The sequence below is a fragment of the Balaenoptera ricei genome, chromosome 9 (genome assembly GCF_028023285.1).
Source record: "Balaenoptera ricei isolate mBalRic1 chromosome 9, mBalRic1.hap2, whole genome shotgun sequence".
Taxonomy (NCBI): Eukaryota; Metazoa; Chordata; class Mammalia; order Artiodactyla; family Balaenopteridae; genus Balaenoptera; species Balaenoptera ricei.
The window spans coordinates 13,841,540-13,868,496 of NC_082647.1; the positions used below are offsets into that span (position 1 = coordinate 13,841,540).

At 49.4% G+C, this 26,957-nt stretch overlaps 1 protein-coding gene across 2 annotated transcripts in view; it reads left to right on the top strand.

The window, feature by feature from the left end:
* The window catches only part of DENND2A (DENN domain containing 2A), a 100,771-nt gene extending 74,233 nt beyond the window's left edge, over positions 1-26,538 (top strand). The window contains exons 12-19 of one of the 2 annotated variants that reach the window (XM_059933221.1): positions 1,716-1,856; positions 3,228-3,379; positions 17,707-17,884; positions 19,510-19,551; positions 22,796-22,913; positions 23,310-23,555; positions 25,188-25,274; positions 26,194-26,538. In XM_059933221.1, coding sequence (XP_059789204.1) covers positions 1,716-1,856; positions 3,228-3,379; positions 17,707-17,884; positions 19,510-19,551; positions 22,796-22,913; positions 23,310-23,555; positions 25,188-25,274; positions 26,194-26,225 — 996 coding nt within the window. In that variant the 3' untranslated portion in view covers positions 26,226-26,538. The remainder of the gene's footprint in view (positions 1-1,715; positions 1,857-3,227; positions 3,380-17,706; positions 17,885-19,509; positions 19,552-22,795; positions 22,914-23,309; positions 23,556-25,187; positions 25,275-26,193) is intronic. The other variant, XM_059933220.1, reaches the window with a different exon arrangement.
* Positions 26,539-26,957: the final 419 nt, after the last annotated feature.

Genomic DNA, 26,957 nt, shown 5'->3' on the forward strand with positions numbered 1-26,957 from the left:
TTTTCATTATTGATCCCCTAAGCAGCCTTTTTAGATATTTTTTCTCAATTGCCTCCCCCTCCATGAAATTATTTTTTAATTTTTTGTCTTTTTATTGTGCTAAAATATACATAACATAAAATTTACCATTTTAGCCATTGTTAAGTGCACAATTGATTGGCATTATGTTTATTCACATTGCTGTGTAGCCGTCACCACCGTCCATCTCCAGAACTTTTCCATCTCCTCAAACTAAAACTCAGTACCCATTAAACACTGACTCTCTGTTCCCTCCTCCCCCAGCCCCTGGCAACCACCACTCTACTCTACTTTCTGTCTCTTTTATGAATTCGACTCTAGGATCTCATGTCAGTGGAATTATACATTATTTGTCCCTTTGTGTCTGGCTTATTTCACTTAGCACAGTGTTTTCAAGGTTCATCCATGTTGTAGCACGTATCAGTATTTTATTCCTTCTTATGGCTGAATAATAATATTCCACTATATGAGTATCACATTTTGTTTATCATTCATCAGTTGATGGACATTTAGGTTATTTCCATTTTTTGGCTACTATGAATAATGCTCTATGAACATTCATGTACAAGTTTTCATGTGAACATGTTCTCATTTCTCTTTGTTAAAAACGTAGGAGTGGAATTGCTGGGTCATATAGTAACTCTATGTTTAACTTTTTGAGGAGCTGCCAGACTGTTTTCAAAAGAAAAACTTCACTAGTTTACATTCCCGCCAGCAGTGTGTGAGGGTCTCAATTTCTCCACTTCCTCACCAATACCTGTTACCTGTGTTTTATTTCAGCCATCTTAATGGGTATGAAGTGGTATCTCATTGGTTTTGGTTTGTGTTGCCCTAATGGCTACCCCCCAGAGAAACTTTTTTTAATTTATTTAATTAATTTAATTTATTTATTTATTTATATGGCTGCATTGGGTCTTCGTTGCTGTGCATGGGCTTTCTCTAGTTGTGGCGAACGGGGGCTACTCTTCGTTGCAGTGCGCGGGCTTCTCATTGCGGTGGCTTCTCTAGTTACGGAGCACGGGCTCTAGGCGCACGGGCTTTAGTAGTTGTGGCACGTGGGCTCAGTAGTTGTGGCTCGTGGGCTCTAGAGCACAGGCTCAGTAGCTGTGGTGCAGGGGCTTAGTTGCTCCGCGACATGTGGGATTTTCCCGGAGCAGGGCTCAAACCCGTGTCCCCTGCATTGGCAGGCAGATTCTTAACCACTGTGCCACCAGGGAAGTCCCCCCACCCAGAGAAATTTTAATTCCATAGATATATCGCATATCTGTTTATGTACTATGGCACCTTAGAAGGCTATAAACCCTCACAATATCTAAGTTTTTCACCACCAACCCCCAAACCAATTTTTACCTCTTTGGGGGTGCTATTCTTCCCATTGAGAATGCATATATCAATCCAGTAAGTCACATGGCCATACCCGTGTGACAAATAGGACAGTTTTCAAAGTCAAGGGGGCAAGAAACTGTACTTCACCCCTTTAGTGGGAGAAATTACAGAGTCACGTGGAAAAAGAGTGGCTGCATAGAGGAGAGAATTGGGGTCCTAACACACAAGGTGAAAGAGACTTTGACCTGATGAGGACAACGGGCTTCCCCACAATTCCTCAGCCTCTGTGGCAGGCCCACTTCATCTGGAACAGAGCTACACCTTGGTGACCTGACTTCAGGATAGCTGAGCTGCTTTTCTGCCCCTTGCAGATCTTGGATGAGGTGGAAAAACGACGAGGCATCTCTCCTGCCCTGGTCCAGCCTCTCATGAGGAGCGTCATGGAAGCCCCTTTCCCAGCCCTGGGCAAAACCATTGTTGTCAAGAACTTCTTGCCAGGATCAGGAACTGAGGTAAGCCATCAGAGTCCTTTCCTGTCCTGGGGGGAGTAGCCCAGACAGTGGCCAAGTCCCAGTGGTCCCAGGGGCTGGCTTTCAGTGGGCTGTCACATTCAGTGATGTCCCCTTGCTCCTCAGCCTGGCCCAGATCACCCATCTCTAAGAGTATCATAAATTCCACCCTAAGTCCAGTCTGTCCAGCCCAGGATTCTGGCTCAGAACTATGCCAGGGCAGTGAACATCTTTAGCTTCTCTTATTAGCCTACTACCTTCATAAATCATATTTGAACCTATTTAGGTTTTTGGTCTGCATCACCTCTACCACTTGATAGTGTAAAGCAGATTCTTTCAGGGAAGATAAGCTCAGGTACTACTTTCTATTCATCCTAGACTTTGAAGCATGTCCCTTTCCTTGGCTGGGCTGGGATTTGATGCCAGAGCTTGTTTTCATCCTTCCCATTCCCTGTGTGTGACTCTGTGGATATCAGAGGGCAGATCCCATTCAGCCTTGAGTCTCCAGTTCTAAAGGCCCTCGGAAGAGCCGGTCACCTCTGGGAACAGGGGAAGGATGAGGATGTGTCTGGGATATTCTGGAACAACCCAACTTCCCAGCACAGAGAGGAGCAGTCTCCCTGTTGCTGGTGAATCCTAAACCACCCCTACAGACGCAGGTGGCTTGGCCATGGGGGTGTCTACCTTAGTGAGCCCCACTGTCTGGGCAGCACCGGGCAGGTGCCGTGCTGAGAGTAGAAGCCAGTCTCTGCTCACCAAGAAGGAGTCAGCTATTTAAAAAGAAAAACCTGCACACGAGTAATGACTTGAACTCAGGAACATTTCAACAAGTACAGAGTGAGAAGATACACACACTAAGCATACAAGCTGAAAGAGCCATCATTGGGAAGGGGCTGGAATGGGGTTGAGTTCATTACGAATCGCCTTCTAGAGGAGGTGAGTCTTGAAAGAGGTGCTTGCATCTGCTGGTCCTTCTGCGTGAGCCTGTGATTCCCATGTGAGACGGAGACGCTTTGCTGTGGGACTGCGAGGGACAGGACCTCAACAGTCATAGAACTCCCTGTGTGGGCTCCAGATATGTTATCGACAAGGAGGGTCTGCAACCATCCTGGGCCGAGGGCCTCTTGTTCTGCAGTCCTCTCTCCCCGCCTCCGTCCAAACTGTCCTCACACGCAGCTGTGAGACTGAGTCCCTACCAAACACACCTCCTTCCCCAATCTCCTGCGAACTCTCTTTTCCCAGTCCCTTTTGTTTTCCTTTTTTCTCTTTCCCTTTTCCACTGGCAGTGGGCCACCCCTGCTGCAGATCGCAGAGCCCCAGGTCTGCACTGCGTGTGAGCGGCCTGGCCCCCCTCATGCTGCTCCTGTTCCCCAGCAGGTGATTGAACTGTGCCGCCCTCTGGACTCCCGGCTCGAACACGTGGACTTTGAGTCTCTCTTTTCCTGTCTCAGCGTCCGACACCTGCTCTGTGTTTTTGCCTCCCTGCTTCTGGAAAGGAGGGTCATCTTCATCGCAGACAAACTCAGGTACCACCCGTGGCTACTCCCACTAAGGTGTTTGAGCGGCGGGCGTCTCACACTGTCTGGAATCTGTAGGGTGGGGACTGCCTGGGATTGCAGAGGCAGATCCTCTGAAGAAGGGGTGTGAGTCAGTGGGCAACTAAGGCTGGAGGTTTGTGAGGCACACCAGTTGTGTAAAGTGAGGTGAGCCCGCACTTCTGTGCACTACTTTTCTGGTACTTGGTCTACTCTTCACTCATTCTGCTTTGTGCTGGGCACCCTTCCATGTGCTAAGGAAAGAGGCGTAAGAGACACAGAGCTGTCCTCAAAGAGGCCTCAGTCCAGGGGGGGAATGGAGAAGTAAACAGACCACCCAGCAGCATGTCGTAAAGGCTGACTAGAGGCAGAGCATCTGGAGAGCGAGGAGGGTGCGCATTCCCAGAGGAGGCGAGTTCCCTGTGTCTTAAGGTGAAGAGCAAGTAGAAAGCACATTCCGGGCAAAAGGAGCTGTCTGTACAAAGGCAGGGAGACGGGAGGCCAAGAGCATCGCCTTCAGGAACTTGCAAAGCAGCTCGGTGTAGCTGCGCAGAGAGGAAAGCCCAGAGGAAAGCCAGGAACTGGCAGAGATGGGCAAGGCCCGGTTCATGGAGGGCTGCAGGGCCATATGGTGGAAAGCAGAGACAGAACCTAAGGCATCCCTTCCCCTCAGTACTAACGTAAATCACACACACAGACTCACTGCCCAGTAGGATGCACCCACATCCTCGTGGTCACATTCAGTGATTTGCAAAGCCCAGGCCACAAATCAAAGAAGATCCTGAAGGAGATGCAGGTAGGGATTTGGGTTAATTCTGAACTTTGAAAAAGAAAAAAAAAAAATTCCTGGCATTTTCATCATTTCAAAATACCGAATCAGAGCCTTCCTCGCTTTGGAGCTGAGGACATAGTTGCACAAGTGGTGGCTGCAATTCCAGGAAGGGCTGAGATATGGGGCCCAGCTAGAGACGGGCCAACCGACCAGGAGAGGTAGGGAGGCCAGCTGAGAGTCCATCTGGAAGGAAGAAATGCCAAAACACGAAAATTGGAGAACTGTGGTTTGGGGAGGAAATACGACTCTCAACTCTAGAAAACAAAAGGGAGGAAGAAGAAAAGGGAAAGAAGGACGGAAAGGACAAAGTGTATGAATGTGGGGTCCATCAGGAGGCGTGGTGGGAAATGGAATCCAGCCCTCTCTCCGCCGCAGCCCATCTGGTCACCTTGATGATGCTACTCCTTGGACGGCAGCCACTTGGCTACCCCCAGGCTGCTCCCACCCTGCCTTTGAGCCAGCTATTCACTTTTAATGTCATAGCTATTGTACTCCCTGTGTACTTTTGTCAGCTCAGGAAGCAGGCCCTGCCTATAGCCTGCAGCTGGTGCTGGGCGCCAGGCAGCTCTCCAAGCTCCCTGGGCACTGGGGAATTTGGACCAGAGAGTTCTCCGGGTTAGGGCCCTGGAAGCTAAGGATGAGAAATAACCCTTCCGTGACCAGGATGGGATTTCACCGGCACTCACTAGAGTAACTGTCTGTATTCTCTGGAAGCCCTACCATCCCCGACTCCCCCACCGTCTTTAGTTGTAGAATTCTCAGGCTTTCCTTTGGGGGAGGGGAAAATGATGGATCTCAGAAAGACCTAGGCAAGGAGTAGAAGGCCCACCAGGAGTGGAGATGGGGCAAACAGCCCCTTGAGGCGCTTGCTTCTGGTTTAAAGATGTTAGGCTCGGGAGGGGTCCAGCCTGAGAAAATGTCTGAGAAGGTGGGCGTGGCTCGAGAGGAGTGGCCACCAGGGCCTGTGGCCCCCCGCCCTAACCCAGGCTTTCCTCAGGGGGAAGGAGAATAGAAAGTATCATCTGTCTTTCTCATGAAGGTACAATGAAAGAGAAGCTGGGAACAGAAAGGGAGGGGAGCCTCATCAAAGACGAGTGCATCCCTGCAGGGCAGTAGAGGGCATGTGTCAGAGGCTCAGGGCACCAGGACACCGGGAAGTACTTAGGACACAGATGTCTGGGAAGGGACTTGGCCACCTCTACCTTGTCCCTGGACAGATTTCTGGGTTGACAGGTTGAACTCTGGGCATCCCCTCACACGGAGCTGCTGTAATGAGAGACAATGGACGGTGAAGGGACCCCATCCCTGAGAATGGAGCCTGCCCTGCCCTGGGTCTTGGTCGGTCCTCCCAGCCCCCTCCCCTCCTGCTCTGGCAGGAGACAAGTCACCGCAGTGTTCTGATTAGAGGGACTTGGGAGTTTCTCTCGTCATCCCACCTGCCATGGTGCCTGGCACTCTGCCCTGAGAGATTTAGTCTCTTCAAGCAGCAAACACCCACGAGAACGTAAAGTGCCAGCTGTAGCTGCTGCACGCCGTTCTCGCCATAGGGCCCTTACTGCCCACTGGCTGTTTTCTTTTGCAGCAGCTGCCAGACGTGGGGCACTGAGGAGACGGGGTTTTTGTAGGGGAGGAGGCGGGGGCAGGGACATGGGTAACTTTGGTGCCTTCTTTGGGTCCGGAGCCAGGCCATGGTGCACTAATTAGTGTGTGCCTGTGCATGCATGTGCATATAAAATACCTGGATTACATCTTTAGACCCTTTACAACATTCAGACGTGCACGTCCATCTCTCATCACACAAGAGGGGTCTTCCTGGATAGGGAGGAGGCCTGAACACCCTCAGCTGTTGGCCCCGGGTCTCCTCATTTAGGAAACAAGGGCTTGTCTGTGACCGGCCCCTCGGAGCTCTGACTTGCTAGGGCTTCGGTGTCTCATGGGCTCCTGTGTCTCGTGGTCCCCAGAAGCAGCCCACGATTGTCCTGTTACAAATGGCTCAGAGTGTTCTCTCTCTTGCCCAATAAATTATCTTTCCACCCAACACTAGTTCCATGTGGACCTGAAGAGGTGGGAAAATAAAGAAAGGGAGGCCCTGAGAGCTCTGAGGCAGGAAGAGAAGGAAACACAGCATGAGCGAAGCTGATGAGAATAACAACAGCGCAACCGTGAGAGCAGGGAACGCCGGAAGCTGCCCTGGGCCAGGCCCCTCTAAGGGTTTGGCCTGTATTCTCTCAGGCTCTTGACAACTCAGTCAGTTGGGTTCTATGAGTAGGAAGCGAAAAAGCACACGGAGGTTAAGTCGCTTTGCTCAAGGGAGGGGTCAGTGGGAGAGCCGGCCTTCAGACAAGGTCAGCTGGCTCCAGGGAAAGGGAGGAGGCGGAGCAGGCTGCCATGGTCCGGGGGTGGGGGGAGGTAGTGTCTGTGAGGCTGTCCGTCTACAGTCTTTTTAAAAACATGCCATTAGGACCCCCTTGGTGCTTGGCGATCAGGCCAGAATTGTCTCCTGAAGACGCTTAGACACCTGTGCTTTTCTCCCCAGGGCCCACCCGCCCTTACCGCCTTCAGCCTTCCAGCCGGGACCCCAGTGAGGCATGTGGACTGGGTGACCTCCGGAGTCTCTCCCAGCTAGGACATGCTCTGACTCTGCGGCCAGGGTGCCCCAGGCCTCCTGGCACTGCGCTCCTTGGTGTCTGCCCTCCCAGCGATCTTACTCCAGGACTTACTAAGGTCCCCCCACCCCAATTCCTGACCCAGGACTCATCCCCCTCAGGCATCCTGTGATTTCCAAAGTGCCCCAGGGGGGACTTCCCTGGTGGTCCAGTGGTTAAGACTCCACACTCCCAAGGCAGGGGGCCCGGGTTCAATCCCTGGTCAGGGCACTAGATCCCGCATGCATGCCACAACTAAAGATCCCACGTGCCGCAACTAAGAGCCCACATGCCGCAACTAAAGATCCGACATGCCGCAACTAAGACCCTGCGCAGCCAAATAAATAAATAAATAAATAATTTTAAAAACCAAAAAACAAGGGGCTTCCCTGGTGGTGCAGTGGTTAAGAATCCACCTGCCAATGCAGGGGACACGGGTTCGAGCGCTGATCCGGGAAGATCCCACATGCCGCGGAGCAACTAAGCCCGTGCGCCACAACTACTGAGCCTGCGCTCTAGAGCCCGCGAGCCACAACTACTGAGCCCACGTGCCACAATTACTGAGCCTGCACGCTAGAGCCCGTGCTCCACAGCAAGAGAAGCCACCGCAATGAGAAGCCCACGCACCGCAATGAAGAGTAGCCCCCGCTCTCCACAGCTAGAGAAAGCCCGCTTGCAGCAGTGAAGACCCAACTGCAGCCAAAAATAAATAAATAAATTTTTAAAAAGTGCCCCAGGGGACAACCACGTCATCTACCCAGCTGTGAAGTGGGGGAGTAGACTGTGTAATTCCTGCGGGACCCCTGTAGCTCAAATGCTCTGGGATTCTATGAAGGCGCTACTGAGGGAAAGTCAGCCCTATAACCAGACATCTGCCCCTCCCCACCCTCACGGAGGCCCACTCCTCTCCTGGGGGATCTGGTTCAGTAGAAACCATCTAGATAGCGTTTCCCTTAGAGGGATTCTACTCGTGGGCACTTCAGGGCGGTAAGATGCTGAGGTAGCTCACTGTGAGTGCTCCGCTATGGCCCTCTTCACCTTATGTGGGTTAGAGATGAATACACACCGTGCTGTGGATCTGCTCTCACGGGATTCCCAGGCCTCTGCTCTAGCCTGTGCTCAGCAGCTGGGGGCACCCTCTGCACCTCCTCTTGCAGCTTTAACTGCCTTCTTCTGAGGGGGCCTCTCTGACCCTCAGATGTGCCCCCTCCCCTAACAGGGAGCACGCACAGGAAGTCTGGCTCACCTGGGAGGCAGGGACCTCGCTAATGATCGAAGCACAGAAACGCCGCCAAAAAGCATGGTGGGTGTGACGTCGCTGAGGGAGAAAGCCAGAACCCTCCTTCTCTCCTCCGCTCTGCCTAAGGGTACCCCTCTGGGAGGCGTCGGCCTCCGTCTAGTTCTGATTTACGGGAAAATAGCTAGAGGAGATTGAAATGTTTTTCAGCCAGGCCATGACAAACAAGTAGCTGGCCGCAAGCTGTCTGACCTGGCAGAGTCTATTAAGAAAGCCTTCAGCCTAAGTTCAGCCGGTACTTTCATCCTCATCAGCTGACACTGCTCTCTACAGGCTGCACATGCACTGAGTTCCAGCCCTGCTTAGTGAGAAGCAGGCCTCTCCCGATTGCCGTCTGTAGCCCCAGTCTTCTTAAGACCACAGAGCAGGGCACGAGAACAGGGCATGCTGCAAACTCAGGGAGTGGCCCCGTGATATCGCGGGGCGGACGTTAGCCTGCTTCCAGCCTGTAGTCACCGCCACCAGCACCCTCCCCATCGCACGACTCATCTGCTCAGCACCGCGGGTGCGTCTGCCCGCTGCAAGAGGGAAGAGCTGGGAGCCGTGGCAAACACCGTGTGAGTTACAGAAGGGTTTTAAGTTGAGCCAAAAATCTATCAAATTTAGAATAACATTTCTGCTCCGTTTCATCTCTAGGGTGGACACTGAGTGTTTCTTAAGGCTCTGTCAAGCCAAAGTTTAGCAGATGAAAAAGAAAGAATGTTGTTGTGATGGCTTGTTCTGTTGTCATAACAACCCAAATAAATATTTCCCTATACCCCTTTCTTCATTTCCCTGATGATAAACATTTTGTTTTTTAGTTTATTAATTTCAGTTCCCAAAGTTTTGGCCAAATCTACAGACTAGGCTGAATAATGAAGTCAGAGCTGCACATAAACAATTTGTACAGAAGTTGTAGACAGGTTGAAGTTTGTTTGTTTTTAATTAATTTATTTATTTATTTATTTTCTGGCTGCATTGGGTCTTCGTTGCGGTGCGCAGGCTTCTCATTGTGGTGGCTTCTCTTTGTTGCGGAGCACAGGCTCTAGGCATGCGGGCTTCAGTAGTTGCAGCACACAGGCTCAGTAGTTGTGGTTCATGGGCTCTAGAGCGCAGACTCAGTAGTTGTGGCGCACGGGCTTAGTTGCTCCGCAGCATGTGGGATCTTCCCGGACCAGGGCTCGAACCCGTGTCCCCTGCATTGGCAGGCGGATTCTTAACCACTGTGCCACCAGAGAAGTCCCAGGATGAAGTTTTTAATAGTCAAGAAATTTACTTCTTATCTTTTTGTAGTGCATTAAGACCAGAAGCCAAATGACAGACTTCTAGCTAATGATAAGTAGGATTAGGTGGTCAAATCTTGACAAATTTAGAGTTTGAACCTTGGCCTTGACATGGGATAACTAAACAAATAAGTCCATGTGTAGCTGTGTGCCATCATCTTGTTGTGTGTTCCTTTGGGTTCATTTTTAATCAGTTTCTGTAAGCTTAAATGGGGTCCCCTATCTTGTCTGGAATCAGTTGCACCAGCAATGTTTGCCATCTCAGAAAAAGGTTGGGTTTGTGGCATGCCCTCTCCAGGCAGGTGAGCTTGCCAAGGCCTACCCAAAAGTGTGAGTAGCTGCCATCTTGGTGGTCTGGCACCCAGAATACTACTTCAGAGGTCCTCAGAGTGGCTGACAGGGAGATACCTACATTTAATTCAGCAGAGTGCTATGAAAGATGCAATTTTAATAGCACAATGCCATCAGACTGATTACATATTAACTACCTATTTTTGCCTATAAACACCAAGAAGATAGCATTTGAAGCAACATTTAGACAGTAGCATAGCCACAAATTGTCTTCTACTCCAAACCCATCACTGGCAGAATCTTGGGCTGGAAGCGTACTCCAGTTCTTCCCTCAGATTCAGATCCCTCCCAGGCTGTGCTGGCTTTGTGTGTAGTCTTTTGGGGCCTTACTGCAGCAGTTTTAAAACTCTCCAAAACTTGTATCCATTAGTTGCTCAGAGTGAGGTGTTGCCATTGCTCTTCTGTCCTGTCTGTGTTAATGAGCTATAGCATTACCCTCTGATGACAGGCCTCGGTTCTTTTCAGTGTCGCTATTTCCAGCTCCTGGCTCCTATTTCCACTTCCTGGCTTTCTCTCTCTCTTTCTTTATTTCTTTCTTTCTGTCTTTCTTTCTTTCCTTCTTTCTTCCTTCCTTCCTTCCTTCCTTTCTTTCCTTTCTTTCTTTCTTTCCTTCCTTCCTTTCTTCATTTCTTTCTTTCTTTCATTTTTTGGCTGCGTTGGGTCTTCATTGCTGCACGCGGGCTTTCTCTAGTTGCAGCGAGCAGGGGCTACTCTTCACTGCGGTGCACGAGCTTCTCATTGCAGTGGCTTCTCTTGTTGCGGAGCATGGGCTCTAGGCTTGCGGGCTTCAGAAGTGGTGGCACATGGGCTCAGTAGTTGTGGCTCACGGGGTCTAGAGCAAAGGCTCAGTAGTTGTGGTGCACGGGCTTAGTTGCTCTGCAGCATGTGGGATCCTCCCCAACCAGGGCTTGAACCTGTGTCCCCTGCATTGGCAGGTGGATTCCTAACCACTGCACCACCAGGGAAGCCCTCTCTCTCTCTTATAGTTCATAGTTTGTAGATGTTAAAGCTGGAACGTCCACTTTCCTCATGTTAAAGATGAGGAAGCTAAAGCCTGGAGAAGGGCTTTACCTGAGATCACACAGAGAGAAGCAGACCCAGTTTTCTTGAGGCCCAGCCTGTGTTCTTTTTAACTCGGTGACACATTACTCCAGGGTTTGAAAGTATAGTAATGGAAATACGGCAGCCACCTCCTACTAAGTCTCACCAGGCCCCAGACTAGATCCGAGTTACCTTTCACTCACGTTCCTGGGATTGATGCACAGTAGGGGAAATGCTTTGCTTGGAATGCTAAAGGATGCTGATGGGCTCATCCTTCAAATTCCTGGGGTCTATCCAACTCTGGAAACTCATCATTTACACTTCTGGTAGCATCTTAGAGAAAGCTCTGTGCTTGCTTCTTACTGGTTGCTAGGTGAGTTGGTAGGCTGCCCAGCACAGTAACCCCAAGGAGGGCACAAGGGCTTTGTAGCAACCGGAACCACAGTGTCTTCTCCAGGAGAACTTACGCGGTCACAAGTGTATCCGGATGTCTCTGGACTGATGCTTCAACCCTCAGGAACCACCACAGAACTGCAAAGCATTCTGAGACCCAACCCTTCTCCCCTGTGCCCATCTTTTAACCTTGTGTCCCAGCCAACCTCCCACTGGGGCATCTCCTCCCCCCCACTGCCCCCCCCCCGCTTTTGTACAGGTTGATCACAGCTGCGGGCCCTGGTGTTCCTGTCCATCCATCACCCCCACTGTAATGCGAGCCAGCTTCCAGGGCTCTCTTCCTAGGACTTCCTTCAAAAACACTGCCTGTCCTCCAACCAGCAGATGCTCAGTAAGGCTACACATTAAGGGGCAAGTGAACTTGAAGAGTCATCCTTAGCATCCCCAGAACCAGAGACTGTTCTTTGCATATTCCTAAGAAACCACCAATCCCAGCAGGGCCCACCCCCGTGGAAGGCTCCTCTAGCCTTCACGAGTCGGGGAATAAAATTTCAACAGGCTACCCTCAGAATAACCCCTTCTTTTCTCTTCCACCATTTATTTTGGGGGAAGAGCTGCCACTAGCTGTATTATTTACAGAATCTGACCTTTCCTTTTAGTGTTTCAAGAGGCAGAACTTTTTTTTAGAATATTGGTGGGGCTGGAGAGCAAGAGGGATGTGACGCTGCCAGCACTGCCCACCTGCCATGTGGCTCCTGACACTCTGGGCTCCACAGGTGCCAGCTAACGAGGTGGCAGTGGGAACCAGGTGTGGAACATTGGGACCCAGCTGCAACAGCGAATCAGACTATTCAAAAAACAAACAAACAAACAAAAACCACTTGTTAGGAGAAATCACAAACAGTGGCAGCACCTACCTACATGGCCAACAGGTGACGCAGCTGAGTTGTCATCAAACTGAGTACAGTTGTCCTTTAGCTCCCTGCGTTCCAGTTAAATGAATGAATTTCTTCTTTCTTTCCGTGACGTTTATTCACCGGCCCGATGTATCCAGCGCTGGCGTTGCTCATCATTGTCTTCTCAACTTGTTCCAACGCCTTCCCGGTCCAGTTGGTTCACACTCACTGCACCTAAGCCGGCACACCCTGTCCCCCCACCCCGGCCCTGCAGGGCTTCCGCCAGGAGACACAAAGCGCTGCAGCAGCACAGAGAAGGGAGAACCCATTAGACTTTCTCCTTCTAGGATGAGGCCAAAAGAAAGCAGAAGGGCGGGAGACCTTTTCTTTGAGTTGGGAAAAAAACAGTTGAACAGTTGTATTTTTCTATTGCAGCGACTGAGAAAAACCCAAAGGCTTCTGGCCGTGCCTCTTCGTACCTCCATTCCTCAGTCTGTATCTCTTTACCGCCCCCAGTCTGCAGGACTCCTCTGTCCCCACCCTGCCCCCATCCTGAATGCAGAGGTTACTTTAACCTCTTTTATTTTATTTATTTATTTTATTATTATTATTATTTTAATGTTATTTACTTATTTGTTTGTTTATTGGCTGCATTGGGTCTTCGTTGCTGTGCACGGGCTTTCTCTAGTTGCGGCGAGCCGGGGCCACTCTTCGTTGTGATGCACGGGCTTCTCATTGCCGTGGCTTCTCCTATTGTGGAGCATGGGCTCTAGGCACACAGGATCCAGTAGCTGGGGCTCGCGGGCTCTAGAGCGCAGGCTCAGTAGTTGTGGCACACGGGCTTAGTTGCTCCGTGGCATGTGGGATCTTCCCGGACCAGGGCTGGAACTCGTGTCCCCTGCATTGGCAGGCAGATTCTTAACCACTGGGCCGCCAGGGAAGTCCCTACTTTAACCTCTTTTAGCCTCGGGCTTGTTAGCTATAAAATTCAAAAGACGATGCACTCCTTCTCTAAAATCACTTCCAGGTCTAAAATTCTGTGATTCTATAACTTCCCTGGAGTCAAAAATGCTCAAATCACACCTCTGAAATGTAAACGGACTCTTTTTTTTTTAATATTTATTTATGTATTTATGTATTTATTTATTCTTGGCTGCGTCGAGTCTTAGTTGCGGCATGCAAGATCTTTCGTTGCAGCCCACGGGCTTCTCTCTAGTTAGGTGCAGGCTCTCTAGCTGTGGTGTGGGCTCCGTAGTTGCGGCACGTGGGCTTAGTTGCCCCCCAGCATGTGGGATCTTAGTTCCCCGACAGGGATCGAACCCACGTCCCCTGCATTGGAAGGCAGATTCTCAACCACTGGACCACCAGGGAAGTCCCCTGTCAACGGACTGTTAAACATGAGTGCTGCATTTTTATTCTCCTTTAGTGAATTGACTAAAGTGAGAGTTTCAAAGACTTGCTGAAGAGACCATGGATGACAGCGTCCGTGGCCTGGACCATCGCATGATCCACTCTTTTCCAAGTAATATTTAGGAACTTACAACAAATGTGCTATAAAAAGAGGTGGATTTCATACACAAGGCTTCCTTCAGGGAATTCCTTCTTAGGGTCTCTTTTAAGGGACTCCCTCTAGTCACTTGGAAATGAAAACCAACATCCCAGTAAAACATGTAAATGTCAAAATTCCAACTCAACCATCACTGTCTACCTGTCTCCACCCCCCGCCCCCACCAGTTCTCTCGTCCAAATCATTGGCTTCCGAGCCTTTTTACTGCAGTCCCCAATAAGAAATACATTTTAGGGACTTCCCTGGTGGTCCAGTGGTAAACAATCCGCCTTCCAATGCAGGGGACGCGGGTTCGATCCCTGGGCGGGGAACTAGGATCCCACTTGCCGCGGGGCAACTAAGCCCGTGCGCCACAACTACTAAGCCTGCGCACCTCAGCTAGGGAGCCCACGTGCCACAAACTACAGAGCCCATGCACTCTGGAGCTCACACGCCACAACTAGAGAGAAGCCCACGCACCGCAACGAAAGATCCCGCATGCCGCAACAAAGATCCCGCGTGCCACAACTAAGACCCAATGCAGCCCAAAAAATAAATAAATAATTTTTTAAAAAGAAATACATTTTACATTCAGACCCAATATACTACCCACATAATACACACAGATAGTTATTTACAACTGGAAAAAAATGCAGCATGTTCTCTTATTTTCTATTCTATTCTTCTTGTGGTAGTTGTTTTTTTTTTTTTTTTAATTTATTTATTTATTTATTTATGGCTGTGTTGGGTCTTCGTTTCTGTGCGAGGGCTTTCTCTAGTTGCGGCAAGTGGGGACCACTCTTCATCGCGGTGCGCGGGCCTCTCATTATCGCGGCCTCTCTTGTTGCGGAGCACAGGCTCCAGACACGCAGGCTCTGTAATTGTGGCTCACAGGCCTAGTTGCTCCGCGGCATGTGGGATCCTCCCAGACCAGGGCTCGAACCCGTGTCCCCTGCATTGGCAGGCAGATTCTCAACCACTGCACCACCAGGGAAACCCTGGTAGTTGTTTTTAATGCTAATAACAACCCACTGAAATTATTTCAAGACCCCACAATGGGCTGTAAATACAGTCTGCAAAAACCTGTTTTAGACACAACTATCCTTGTTTGTATTTTAATGTCCTTCTAGTTTTCTAAGTCATGACCTCACACCCATAGTACTTGAGCAGATCAACTTTGTAGACTCGCCACACACAAATACAGATTAGTCCTAAAAATCAAAAAGTTTTAGAATAAAGTGAATTCAACACATTCAGTGATCTATAGATCAAGGAAATTAACATAAATGGTAAGCAATTCACTAAAAGTATCAACGTTCTTGATATCTAGGAGAAAGTGATGCCTTAAGAAAAAAAGCTTCTGTGCTTTTCAAGAAGATCCTTTGAAAGGCAGAAGTCACTTCACCCCAAGCTGCTGGCTGAATTATTGATGTTGCTCTCCTTGGTATAAGTCTGAACTTTAGTCTGTCTCACCCTTACTCAGCTAATCAAGAAGGTATTATAGTGATAAAAAACAAAACGTTGGGGTAACATCTTTCTCATTTTGGGGGTGATCATTTGAAAGAAAACACAAGACCAAATGTCAGTGAAATATGCGGATGCTACGCTATTAAGAGGCATTTCATGACTCCAGTGAGTATTAGGAGATTGATTATTTGCTAAGATAGAGAACAGGAAGGTTAGGAGACATGCTGATAAATGGACGAGATTCAACATTACCCTTATTAGGTTAGGGGCCCCAAAGTGGGAGCAGGATAGAAAAGAGGGCTAGTGTATATTTTAAGGATTTCTCAGGGGGTACTAGATTTAGAGGAACTCACTAGATTCAGAGGAATTTAAATGATTTGGGGGGGGATTGCTTTCTTTTTTATATATATAAGTTTATCTATTTATTTTTGGCTGCGTTGGGTCTTTGTTGCTGTGCGCGGGCTTTCTCTAGTTGTGGAGAGCGGGGGCTACTCTTCATTGCATTGTGCGGACTTCTCATTGCGGTGCCTTCTCTTGTTGCGGAGCACAGGCTCTAGGCGCGAGGGCTTCAGTAGTTGTGGCACGCGGGCTCAGTAGTTGTGGCTCACGGGCTCTAGAGCACAGGCTCAGTAATTGTGGCACACGGGCTTAGTTGCTCCACAGCATGTGGGATCTTCCCAGACTAGGGCTCGAACCTATGTCCACTGCAGTGGCAGGCAGATTCTTAACCAATGTGCCACCAGGGAAGCCCTGCTTTTTTTATTGCAGTAAAATATACATAACCATAAAATTTACCATTTAAATCATTTTTAAGTGTATGATTCAGTGGCATTAAGTACATTCACAGTGTTTGCAACCATCACTACTATCCCTTTCCAGAGCTTTTTCATCATCTCAGCTGTGACTCTGTACCCTTTAAGCAACAATGCAACACTCTCCCTTCCCCCAGCCCCTGCTAACCTCTATTCTACTCTGTCTCTATGGATTTGCCTATCCTAAGTCCCTCATATAAGTGGAATCATACAATATTTGTCTCTTTCTGCCTGGCTTAATTCATTTTTTTTAAATATTTATTTTATTTATTTATTTTTTAGGCTGTGTTGGTCTTAGCTGCAGCACGCAGGATCTTCTTTGAGGCATGCAGGCTCTTCGTTGGGGGGCGTGGGCTTCGCTCTAGTTGTGGCGCTTGGGCTCTCTAGTTTGTGGCACACGGGCTCTCTAGTTGAGGTGTGGGACCTCAGTAGTTGTGGCGTGTGGTCTTAGTTGCCCCGCGGCATGTGGATGTTAGTTCCCCAACCAGGGTCCAAACCCACACCCCCTGCATTGTAAGGCAGATTCTTTACCACTGGACCACCAGGGAAGTCCCTAGCCTATATCTTTTAATCCACCTCTTTTCTCCTTAAGTAAACCAGAGCTAAGTGATTTTTTTTAAATGGCCTCAGGAAAGTTTTAATGACAATGAGATTATAGGTGCCTGACATCATGGGAACCTAGTAAAGGAGCATTCATCTATCCAGAACTCAGCTTCCCTGCAACTTTGCGTAAACAGAGCACAGCTGAGAACTAGGGCAAATGTTCAAAAGATGTCCTAACAAATGAAATGCTGGTTACAGGGCCCTGAAGATGACTTGGTATACTCACAGACGAATCCACTGGGCCCTCACTTTTGTTTTATTCTTACCTTAGACATCTCTAACAAGCTTCTAAAGTTTCCAATCCCATAGCATTTTAGAAACAGCATATTAGAATGAGAGGAGAGGGAAGCAGCTGTGAGCAGGCTCAGTAGCGATAAGAAACGATTGCAAGGGAGAAGAGAAAGTCTGCTCTCACTCATCTCGGAAGGCCGCCAGTCATCACTGTGCTGCGGCTCCATACGACTGATATCAAAGTGATAATCCCAAGTAATCCACCCTTCATTCAACAAACTGAGTCTGAATCCAGGCACTGAGCAAAGCGCTGTGGATCACGCACGATTAATAAGGCCCCGCGTTTGCCAGTAAAAGGCTACATTATGGGACTTCCCTGGTGGTCCAGTGGGTAAGACTCCACGCTCGCAATGCAGGGGGCCTGGGATCGATCCCTGGTCAGGGAACTAGATCCCACATGCATGCTGCAACTAAAGATCCCAGGTGCCACAACTAAGACCCAGCACAGCCTAAATAAATAAATATATTTTTTTTAAAAAAAAGGCTACATTATGATCATTCTGCGTTAAGAGAGACTATTTCTCTGAATGGTGTTATTTTTCTATGTTTTGGGTTCTGGGCAAGAAGCAACTGTATGTGAGTTTCGCTTTTACACAAACCGAGCTGTTTGGAGCGGACGGCTGCACATGAATACTGAAGGACTTACCCTGTTTTCCCTTGATCACACCTAGGTTTTCATGCTTGGCGGAGAGACTGTGTGTTTGAATACAAAGCATCTTCAATAAGAGAAGGAGTACCCATGAGAAGAGAGGCTTTTGTTGTTTGGGGGTGTTTGGGGAGGGAGGGGGAGTGGGAGCTGGAGTGTGAACAGCTCTCTCTGGCCCCTGTGGAGGCTGCCCACCTCCCCTAAATCGGCCCTTTCTCCCCTCTCTCCCCCTGCAGCACCCTGTCCAAGTGCTGCCACGCGATGGTGGCGGTCATCTACCCCTTCACCTGGCAGCACACCTACATCCCCGTGCTGCCCCCTGCCATGATCGACATCGTGTGCTCGCCAACCCCCTTCCTCATTGGGCTGCTCACCAGCTCGCTGCCGCTGCTCAGGGAGCTGCCACTGGAAGAGGTGAGCTCGGGGAGGTCCCCTGTGCCCTGCCTGTGGGCCAGGGCAGAGGGCAGGTGCTGGCTGTGGCTCTGCCAGCAGGCAGGGTCGGGGAGCAGGGGGACCCCACAGCTTTGTCTGGGAGTTCGCCGCCCCAAGCCGGCTTCAGTAGACCCCCAGTGACTGCAGACTCGGTTTCCCCTCTAGATGAACCTACTGCCATTTATACACATTGAGAAGGGCAGCAATCAACAATTTACCCAGATTTTAATACACCTAATCCATAAAGCGCCATCCACCCTATCCTTCCCTTCTCCACCCCGCAACACCGAGGGAAGAAAGCACACAAAGAGCTAACAATAACTGGAAATTATCTTTGGGCTAATAACGAAGTCTTGACAAAGACTGTGCTCCTACAAGGAGGTCCTTTTTCATATCAGTTAAAAAGACAGCAACCAAAATGTTTTTAATGATGGAGTTCCGGATTTTCAAGTTAGCATCCAAGTGAGGAAAGCCCTTGGCATTTCTGTGGTTATTTAGTCGCAGCCCCTTCCTCTAAACAGTCTTTGTCCCCGTGTACTGAGAACTTCTAGCAGTCAGAGCAGAACTGTGGGGGCTGAATGACGCTGCGCCGTCCTGAACCCCCAGGGAACCCCTGGCCCTGAAATCCTCCCCATGTCCCCAGATGCAGCTCCTCTAATTGCCCAGATAGTCCTAAATTCCCGTTAAATATCAACCATCAGACTCAGGTCTTCGAGTGTGGGTTTGTGAACTGCAAAGAGTTTGCCTGGGTGCCCTCGATCCCACACATGGCTCAGTTCCACCCCAGGAGAAGGTGTGAGAAGGAAGGAGAGTGCTCTCTTAACTCCTGGGCCAGGTGTCAGAGCCCATGATTCCCGCTGCTGGTGGAATCATGGTGGCCATCCAGGCCCCTGCTCATCCTCCATCATAGCCAGTGGCCCACGCTGAGGCCTGGGGCTCGGCCGCTCGCATGATCCTATGAGTGAGCGCCTCCTTAAGTTTCGCGCCCTAGGCCCTTCACTTGCTTCACCCTGGTTGTGGCTCTGGGTCTCAGCCTCACTCTTAGGAGGGAGGAGGGAGGTGCTTTAGCCTGAAAGCCTTGACTCATGGAAGCCCAGCACCTGTAGCTTGACTTACTCTCCCGTTGGGTCCAGTCCTCTGGGTCTCTCCCCTCCTACCCCATTAAAACAAATGACAGGGCTAAGTGTGTCACTGGGAGGTAGGAGGAGGGAGGCTTGGGGGGTGGGTGAGTGGCAGAACCAAGTGGAATGGGAACAATGGGGGGCTCTAGCCTCTGGCGCCTCCTCAGTGACCCACACACTAAAAAACGGTCTGAGCGGCTTTGCCTTAGCCAGTCCGGGAACAGGGCAGGGAGTCCAGCCTGTGGGCCACACATGTCCCAGCCTGCAGTTACAGTGTTGAAAGTGTGCATTTCTGGAAAGCCCTTTCCCGCACCTCCCCTCTTCATCATTTGTGGCTACGGTGGCAATGTCAGGAAACCACAAATGGCCCCCTCCACCCCCAGCCCTGCTGCCACTCTGGGTGCCAAGAAGGAGGAAGGCTAAGAGTCCATCTCTGTATCCCGGAAGCCCTGGTAACAATAATAGTCCCTTTTCCTTATCTCATAGGTCCTTGTGGTCGACCTTGTCAACAATCGGTTCCTCAGACAGGTGAGTAAGAAGTGCAGCTTCAACTCACTGCTTGCTCTGTTTTCACCTCCTTGTTCGGAGCTCGGCTTTCCAGCTACGGAAAGGCTCCCTTATGTGCCTGAAGTTGCACAACAGGTCGGGGGGCTTGGGCAGCCCTGGCCAGGGCTCGACTGAGGATAGGACAGAAGACGGGGCCAAAGAGGAGGGCTTTGGACAAAGGGGTGATTCCCACGTGTTCTGTCACAAAACGGTTTACTGACAATTAGAATCTTTGTATAGGTTATAACTATAGACACTTGTCTTGCTTCAACATGCTTTTCAGTGACATTTGATAACAAATTTCATGATATAACATGAAGTGGAAAAATCAGGATGCAAAATTGTATACATTATTTTGCTGACCTTGTTTTTTTAAAAAAAAATAGAAACAAGAAAGAGAAAAAAAAAAATATATATATATATATAACGCTAAAAAAGATTGAAAGGAAAACTCACCAAAACATTAATTCTGGTTGTCTTGGGGTGGGAGACTGAAAAGGAGACAGATTATGAGTGATTTTTAATTGTTTTGATACTTTCATATATTTTCTATAATGATTATAAACTACTTTCATTATCAGAGAAAGTAATACACAGTTAGTTTCTTGTTAGCACTTGCCAGAAAGGCCTGACTCCTATCAGATCTTACAAAGGATCATTACATAAAGGCTTTCTGAAGGGCATCCTGAAGGACTGCTTTTACACTTGGAATGGCCACTGAAAAATTATACATGTTAATGCCTTTTTTTTTAATCATTAGTTCCATCTACTTTCACTTCCCACAGGCCCTCTGGGTAGGCCCATCCCCAAGGCCTTCCTGCTTTGAGACCCAGATCATAAAGCCAGCTTTGAATAATACTGGTCATCTGCCCTGACCCGAGTTCCCGGGTTAGAACTAGCCACCCCATGGGGTGGGGGGTAGGGGACAGTGGGAAACATTGATTGAGGAACCACTAGGTGCCAAGCACTTTCACAAATTAATTGTGTTGCATTTAATCTCCCCCCACCAGCTTTATTGAGATATTATTGACACATATCATATGTAAGTTTAAAATGTACAACATGATGATTTGATGTACATACACGCTGAGAAATTATAACCACAGTACGGTCAGTTAACCCCCCATTGCCTCACATAATTATTTTTCTTGTGTGGTGATAACATTTAAGATCTACTCTCTTAACAACTTTCAAGTGTATGTTAACTATGGTCACCAAACGGTACATTAGATTCCCCAGAATTTATTCATTTTATAGCGGGAAGTTTGTACCCTTTGACCAATATTATTTCCCCATTTCCCTCACCCCTCAGCCCCTGGTAACCACCATTCTACTCTCTATTTTTATGAGTTCAGTTTATATATATATATAACTTTTTCTTTTTTTTTGCTGTGCCACGGGGCTTGCAGGATCTTAGTTCCCTGACCAGGGATTGAACCCAGGACCCTGGCAGTGAGAGCGCTGAGTCCTAACCACTGGACCACCAGTGAATTCCCTGAGTTCAGTTTTTTTAGATTCCACATATAAGTGAGAACATACAGTATTTACCTTTTGCTGTCTTATCTACTTCACTTAGCATTAGTCTATCCATGTTATCACAAAAGTCAGTATTTCTTTCTTTTTTATGGCTGAATAATATTCTACTGTGTGTATGTGTATGTATGTGTATATATACACATACACATGTATACACACGTACATACACATCTATAAAAACGTCTATTCATGTCCTTTGCCCATCTTTTTTTCTATTGAGTTGTATGAGTGCCTTATATATTTTGGATAGTAACCCCTTATCAGATATATGCTTTACAAATATATTCTCCCATTCTGTAAGTTGCCTTTTCATTTTGCTGATTGTTTGTTTTATTGTGCAGAAGCTTTTTAGTGTGATGTACTCTCACTTGTTTACTTTTGCTTTTGTTACTAGTGCTTTTGGTATCAGATCCCCAAAAATTATTGCTAAGATCAATATCAAGGAGCTTTTCACCTATATTTTCTTCTAGTAGTTTTACAGTTTCTGTTCTTACATTTAACTCTTCAATCCAATTTTTTTTAATCCACATAATTTTTGTGAGTCATATAAGATAGGGGTCCAATTTCATTCATATAAGATAGGGGTCCAATTTCATTCCTTCGTATGTGGATGTCCAGTTTTCCCAACACCATTTATTTAAGAAACCATCCTTTCAGACTTCCCTGGTGGCACAGTGGTTAAGAATCTGCCTGCCAGTGCAGGGCACACGGGTTCAATCCCTGGTCCGGGAAGATCCCACATGCCGCGGAGCAACTAAGCCCATGTACCACAACTACTGAGCCTGTGCTCTAGAGCCCACAAGCCACAACTACTGAGCCTGCATGTCACAATTACTGAAGCCCATGCACCTAGAGCCCATGCTCCGCAACAAGAGAAGCCACCGCAATGAGAAGCCCACACACCGCAGGGAAGAGTAGCCCCCGCTCGCCGCAGCTAGAGAAAGCCCGCACACAGCAATGAAGACCCAGTGCAGCCAAAGATAAATAAATAAATAAATTTATTTTAAAAAAAAGAAAAAAGAAACCATCCTTTCCCCATTAAATATTCAGCTCCCTTGTCAAATATCAGCTGACCATATATGTACAGGTTTATTTCTGGGCTCTCAATTTTGTTCTGTTTGTCTATATGTCTGTTTTTTTGCCAGTACCATACTATCTTGATTACAGTAGCTTCGTGGTAAAGTTTGAAATCAGGAATTATGATGCCTCCAGCTTTGTTCGTCTTTTGTGGTTCCATACAAATTTTACGATTGTTTTTTCTATTTCTGTGAAAAATGTCATTGGAATTTTCATAAGGATTGCATTGAATCTATAGATGGCTTTGAGCAGTATGGACATTTTAACAATGTTTATTCGTTCAATCCATGAGCACAGGATATCTTTCCATTAATTTATATCTTCTTCAGTTTCTTTCATCACCGTCTTATATGGTGCATTTAATCTTCACGGTGAGGTAGATGCTGATTGGTAGCCCATTTTACAGATGGGGAAACTGAGGCTCACATAGCTTGTAAAAAGTGGAATCAAGATTCAAACCTCAGACCTCTAGTTCTAAGTTGTGTTCTTCCCACTAAAGCAGGAACTGTGCCAGGCCTGCCCCACAGTGTCCAATGTGTCCTGCTGGCCAGGACGCAGCCACCATCCCCAGAAGCACTGGGGCGGTGGCCCACCCGTTTTTTCTGCTTTTCAGATGGATGACGAGGATTCCATTCTGCCCCGGAAGCTTCAGATAGCCCTGGAACACATTCTGGAACAGAGGAACGACCTGGCTAGTGACCAGGATGACAGGTCCCCCGACTGCAAGCGTGGTAAATGCTCATGCACCTCCCAGACCGCACCCCCTCTTCCATCATTGGAGTCAGGGAGCAAATGGACTCTGAGCATCTGTCCCACTTGGCACTGGGTTAAGCAGGAAAATAGGCAAGAGGTATACAAGGAGAGAGGCTGGGTGCTCATCCCCTTTATCAGGACCTCATTCTAACAATGAGTTGTGGGGAAGACTTTTCCCACCCCATTTTGGCCCTAAAATATCTGTTTAAAGGTGGGGAAGAAGTGACGTGCTCACTGTGGGTAATCTTTTTCGTGGATCATTGCAGTTTGCTATCCAGGGAGCTAGCATCCTTGTCTTAGTGACTGGCTTGTCCCAAAGGCTCTGCCTCAGCCTTCCGCCCTCACCGGTCCTGGTCCTTCCCCATTTTGCTCAGGCCCTGAGTCCAGCCCCTTGAACGAGGTGGTGTCTGAAGCCTTCGTCCGCTTCTTTGTGGAGATCGTGGGCCACTACTCGTTGTTCCTGACGGCGGGCGAGCGAGAGGAGAGGACCCTGCAGCGAGAGGCCTTCCGCAAAGCCGTCTCCTCCAAGAGCCTCCGCCGGTTCCTGGAGGTCTTCATGGAGACCCAGACGTTTCGGGGCTTCATCCAGGAGCGAGAGCTGCGCCGGCAGGATGCCAAAGGTCAGGAGGCATGTTCCCTGTTGGGGGCTGAGGCAGCCGGAGGTGCCCAGACCCCGGGTGGGTGTTGAGCAGGGAGGAAGGTCAGGGGCCAGGGCACAGATGGGAACAGCGTGCGGCCTCCTCTGGAGGACATTCATTCTCGGCACCTCTGAGCTGGGGAAACTGCCCCTGCGTCCTGCCGTCTCCTCAGATGTCGCTTCCCCTCTGCTGCCCATTCCCAGAACCACACTGCAGGTTCTGGCGGCAAGTTCCCTCCTGTTCTATTCTCCCCAGCTGGATGAAACTCTCAAGGACACCCTTCCCTTCCCCTCTCTGTGGCGCCTCTTCTCCTTTTCCTCAGGCCTCCTCTGGTTCCCTCTGCCCTTCTTCCTCCCCCTCTCCGCCGGGACCTGGGGATGGGATAGAGGAGGAGAGGATGGCCCCACGCCCTCGGCTGTACGTGGTGCCACTGAGCCCAGCGGGCTGGCCACGGGGGAGGCAGGACGGCAGAGACTCCCCCAACCTGCAGAGTTTGTGGGTCATCGCTCCACGAGACCACCCACCCCCGCCCCACCCCTCGCTCCCTGAGGTTCCCCTGTCTCTCCTAGTCTCCGTGTCCCTGTTGCTGGATTCCGTCACGCTTGTAGTGATGGAGGAGCAGGGAGTGTGCACCAGGAGAATGAAACCATTCCCATCTCCTTCTCACATCGTTTTAAGTCCTTTTGGGAATCTAAAAACTAGAAATGTCAGTAAAGGCTATCCCAGATGGGAGCTAGACCCGAGAAGGGGAAAGATGCTCAACACTGAGGAGATGGCCTCACAGTGACCAGGGGTGGGGGCCAGGGAAGCAGCTGGCCCAGGCCTTGGTGTCCTCTGGGGCTGCGATTGCAGAGACTGATCTGAGGAACCAAAGCTCTACATTCCCAGAGCTCTTTGCAAGGCAGAAAGGGAGTCTGTCACACTTCAGGTGTTCTGATGAGTGCTATCTGAAGAGACAAAAGAAAATGGATTAGCGAGTATGAGTCCCACAACTCCTGATGAAAGGATTCCTTTTAATAGAAGACCTGCTGGGTACACAGATCACTATTTGATAGAGAGAGCAAGACATAAGGCTTAAAAGTAGCACAGAAGGAGCCCCCTGTCTGTGGAAGATCAGTAGGAGATGAAGACAGGGTGCCTGAGGCTCCAGTCCCGGGTAAGAACTGAAGGACCCTCAGAGGTGACCTGCCCACCCTCCTGAGTCTGCAGATGGCAGCCGGGTTCCCAGGAGGCCAAACCGCTTGGCCAGGGGCCCTCTTGTGGGAGAATGCGAGGAAAAGGGAGCTCTCAGGAGCTCCTGAGAGCCAGGGCTGTCTGGTTCATCTTTGAAACCACGGGCCTGGCACAGTGTAGATGCTTGGAAGGCGTTTGTCCAGTAAAAATAGGGTTTCACATACGAGCTAGCTTTACAGCTTTCCAAAGACAGTTATTGCACAGCTTGGACAATTATAAGGGCAGTAAAAGCCCTTATAAATCTCATGATTCAGAGCATGTTTATGGGAGCAACTTCATCTCAGAAGCAAGGTTTCTCTTTTCTATGGCAGTAAGGAAATGGATATGTTTAGAAGCACGAAGAGAAGGAACTAAAACGGCTGGGATTTCTCTTGTCAACAGGTCTTTTTGAGGTCCGAGCCCAAGAGTACCTGGAAACACTCCCCAGTGGAGAACACAGTGGTGTCAACAAGTTCCTGAAGGGACTAGGTGAGGCCTAGGGGTCTCGGTTCCCATCAGCAGCCTCCGGGCCATGGGGTCTTGGCCAGTTCCCTCCCCTAGAGCCGGGGCCTAATAATGCAGAGCTCTGAGGCCTGCACCGAGTGGGCCAAGTCAGCATTTTACCCACCTGCTCTAATCTGTCCCCAGATCGTAAGCAAAGGACACAAATGGCCCCCTCCCTGCTTTCCTGGGCCCCTGGCTGTCTTGCTGTTCTTTCACTATCATCTCCCACACTCTTAAATCTTCTGGGGTATTGGGCTTAGAAGCATGATGAATGGAAGCAGAGAAAGGTGTCTGGCAGTAAAGACCTGGACCAGCCTCCAAATGATGCCCCTAAAAAGTGGAAATGTAAGAATTTTAATAAGGACTGCAGTTTAATCAGGAAAAAAGTCCCTTACTAGGAAAGGGAGGAGGAGAAGAAAGCGAAAAAGATGAAGGAGGAAGCAGGCCCCAGTAAGGAAGAACTGCGGTGAGGAGGACCCCACGGAGGACTTGCAGGGGGCGTGCTGGTGCCTCAGCCAGGATGGCCAGCTGCCTGGGAAGGGACGACCTACCTCCCGCGCTGCTGGGAGTTTTCTCCTCACTTGGCTCTCAGGGGTGTGTTACAGTCAGTGCTTCCTGTATCACCATTTCAGAAGCAACATCTACAGCTCTGACATTCTTCCTTTCAAAACTGCCCCAAGTCTGAGGAAGATCCCTTTTCACGGGGCGGTGCACGAGGAGTGCAAGGGGGCAAACAGGCAGGGCGAACTCCCCCAGCTTCTCCTGAGCTCCGGGGTGAAGCTCTGGGGGATGGGGTGGGGGGTGGGAGGCCACAGCTATCCGCACTGCCTCTGGGGTGAAAAGGGCAGGATTTAACTCAGCCCCTTTGTCTGCCTGGTGAAATATTCTCGCTTTCTTTTTTTAGGCAATAAAATGAAGTTTCTCCACAAGAAATAGCCCTCAATCCAGCCTCCAGGGAGAACTTTTCCTAGGGCAACCACGTGTTTTAAAAACAGTCCTGGTGGTCTTTCTGAAACGTTGGGTCCTTGGTTGTCCCAGGGGCTGGGATAAAGGCCGGCGTGGTTTCCGGCCACCCCTGGGCTCTCCCCAGGACCTGGGACCCCCGAGCCACCAGAAGGTGCCGCTTCTTTAGAACAGCACTGGAAATGGGACCTGAGACCAGGCACATTCAAACGGATTGTTTTGGTTGTTGGTTTTGGGTTTTTAAAATTTTTTTTATCTTAGATATTAAAAAAAAAAAAGAAAAGTGTTTGGGTTTTCCTTTTGTTATGCCAAGGCTAAGACAGCTGTCCTGCCCTGTGTCATCTCTCCCTGGTTCATCCTGCCTGGCACTTGTGCTCTGGAGCCAAGAGGAGGCGATGGGAAGGAGCGGCCCCCAGGTGCTCCTCTGGGCAGAACCGGGGACCGGTGCGGGGGTGAAGGGGGGGCGCACTGTGGCGACGCCTACAGACACTACAGACACCACACCACAGGCGTCGGGACGGGAGTCCTCTTGGGGAAAGGGCTGGCAGGTAGTGGAGTGGAGTCAAATCTGTGCTGAAAAGGAAGGAAGCGAACAGTAAAAGGGTTTGGTTTCCTGGGATGAGCCGTGCTTTCAGGCTGGCTGGTGATGCCACCTGGCGGCCGAGGCCACTTGCTGTCATGCCACTGACTCTTCTGGTCCCAAAT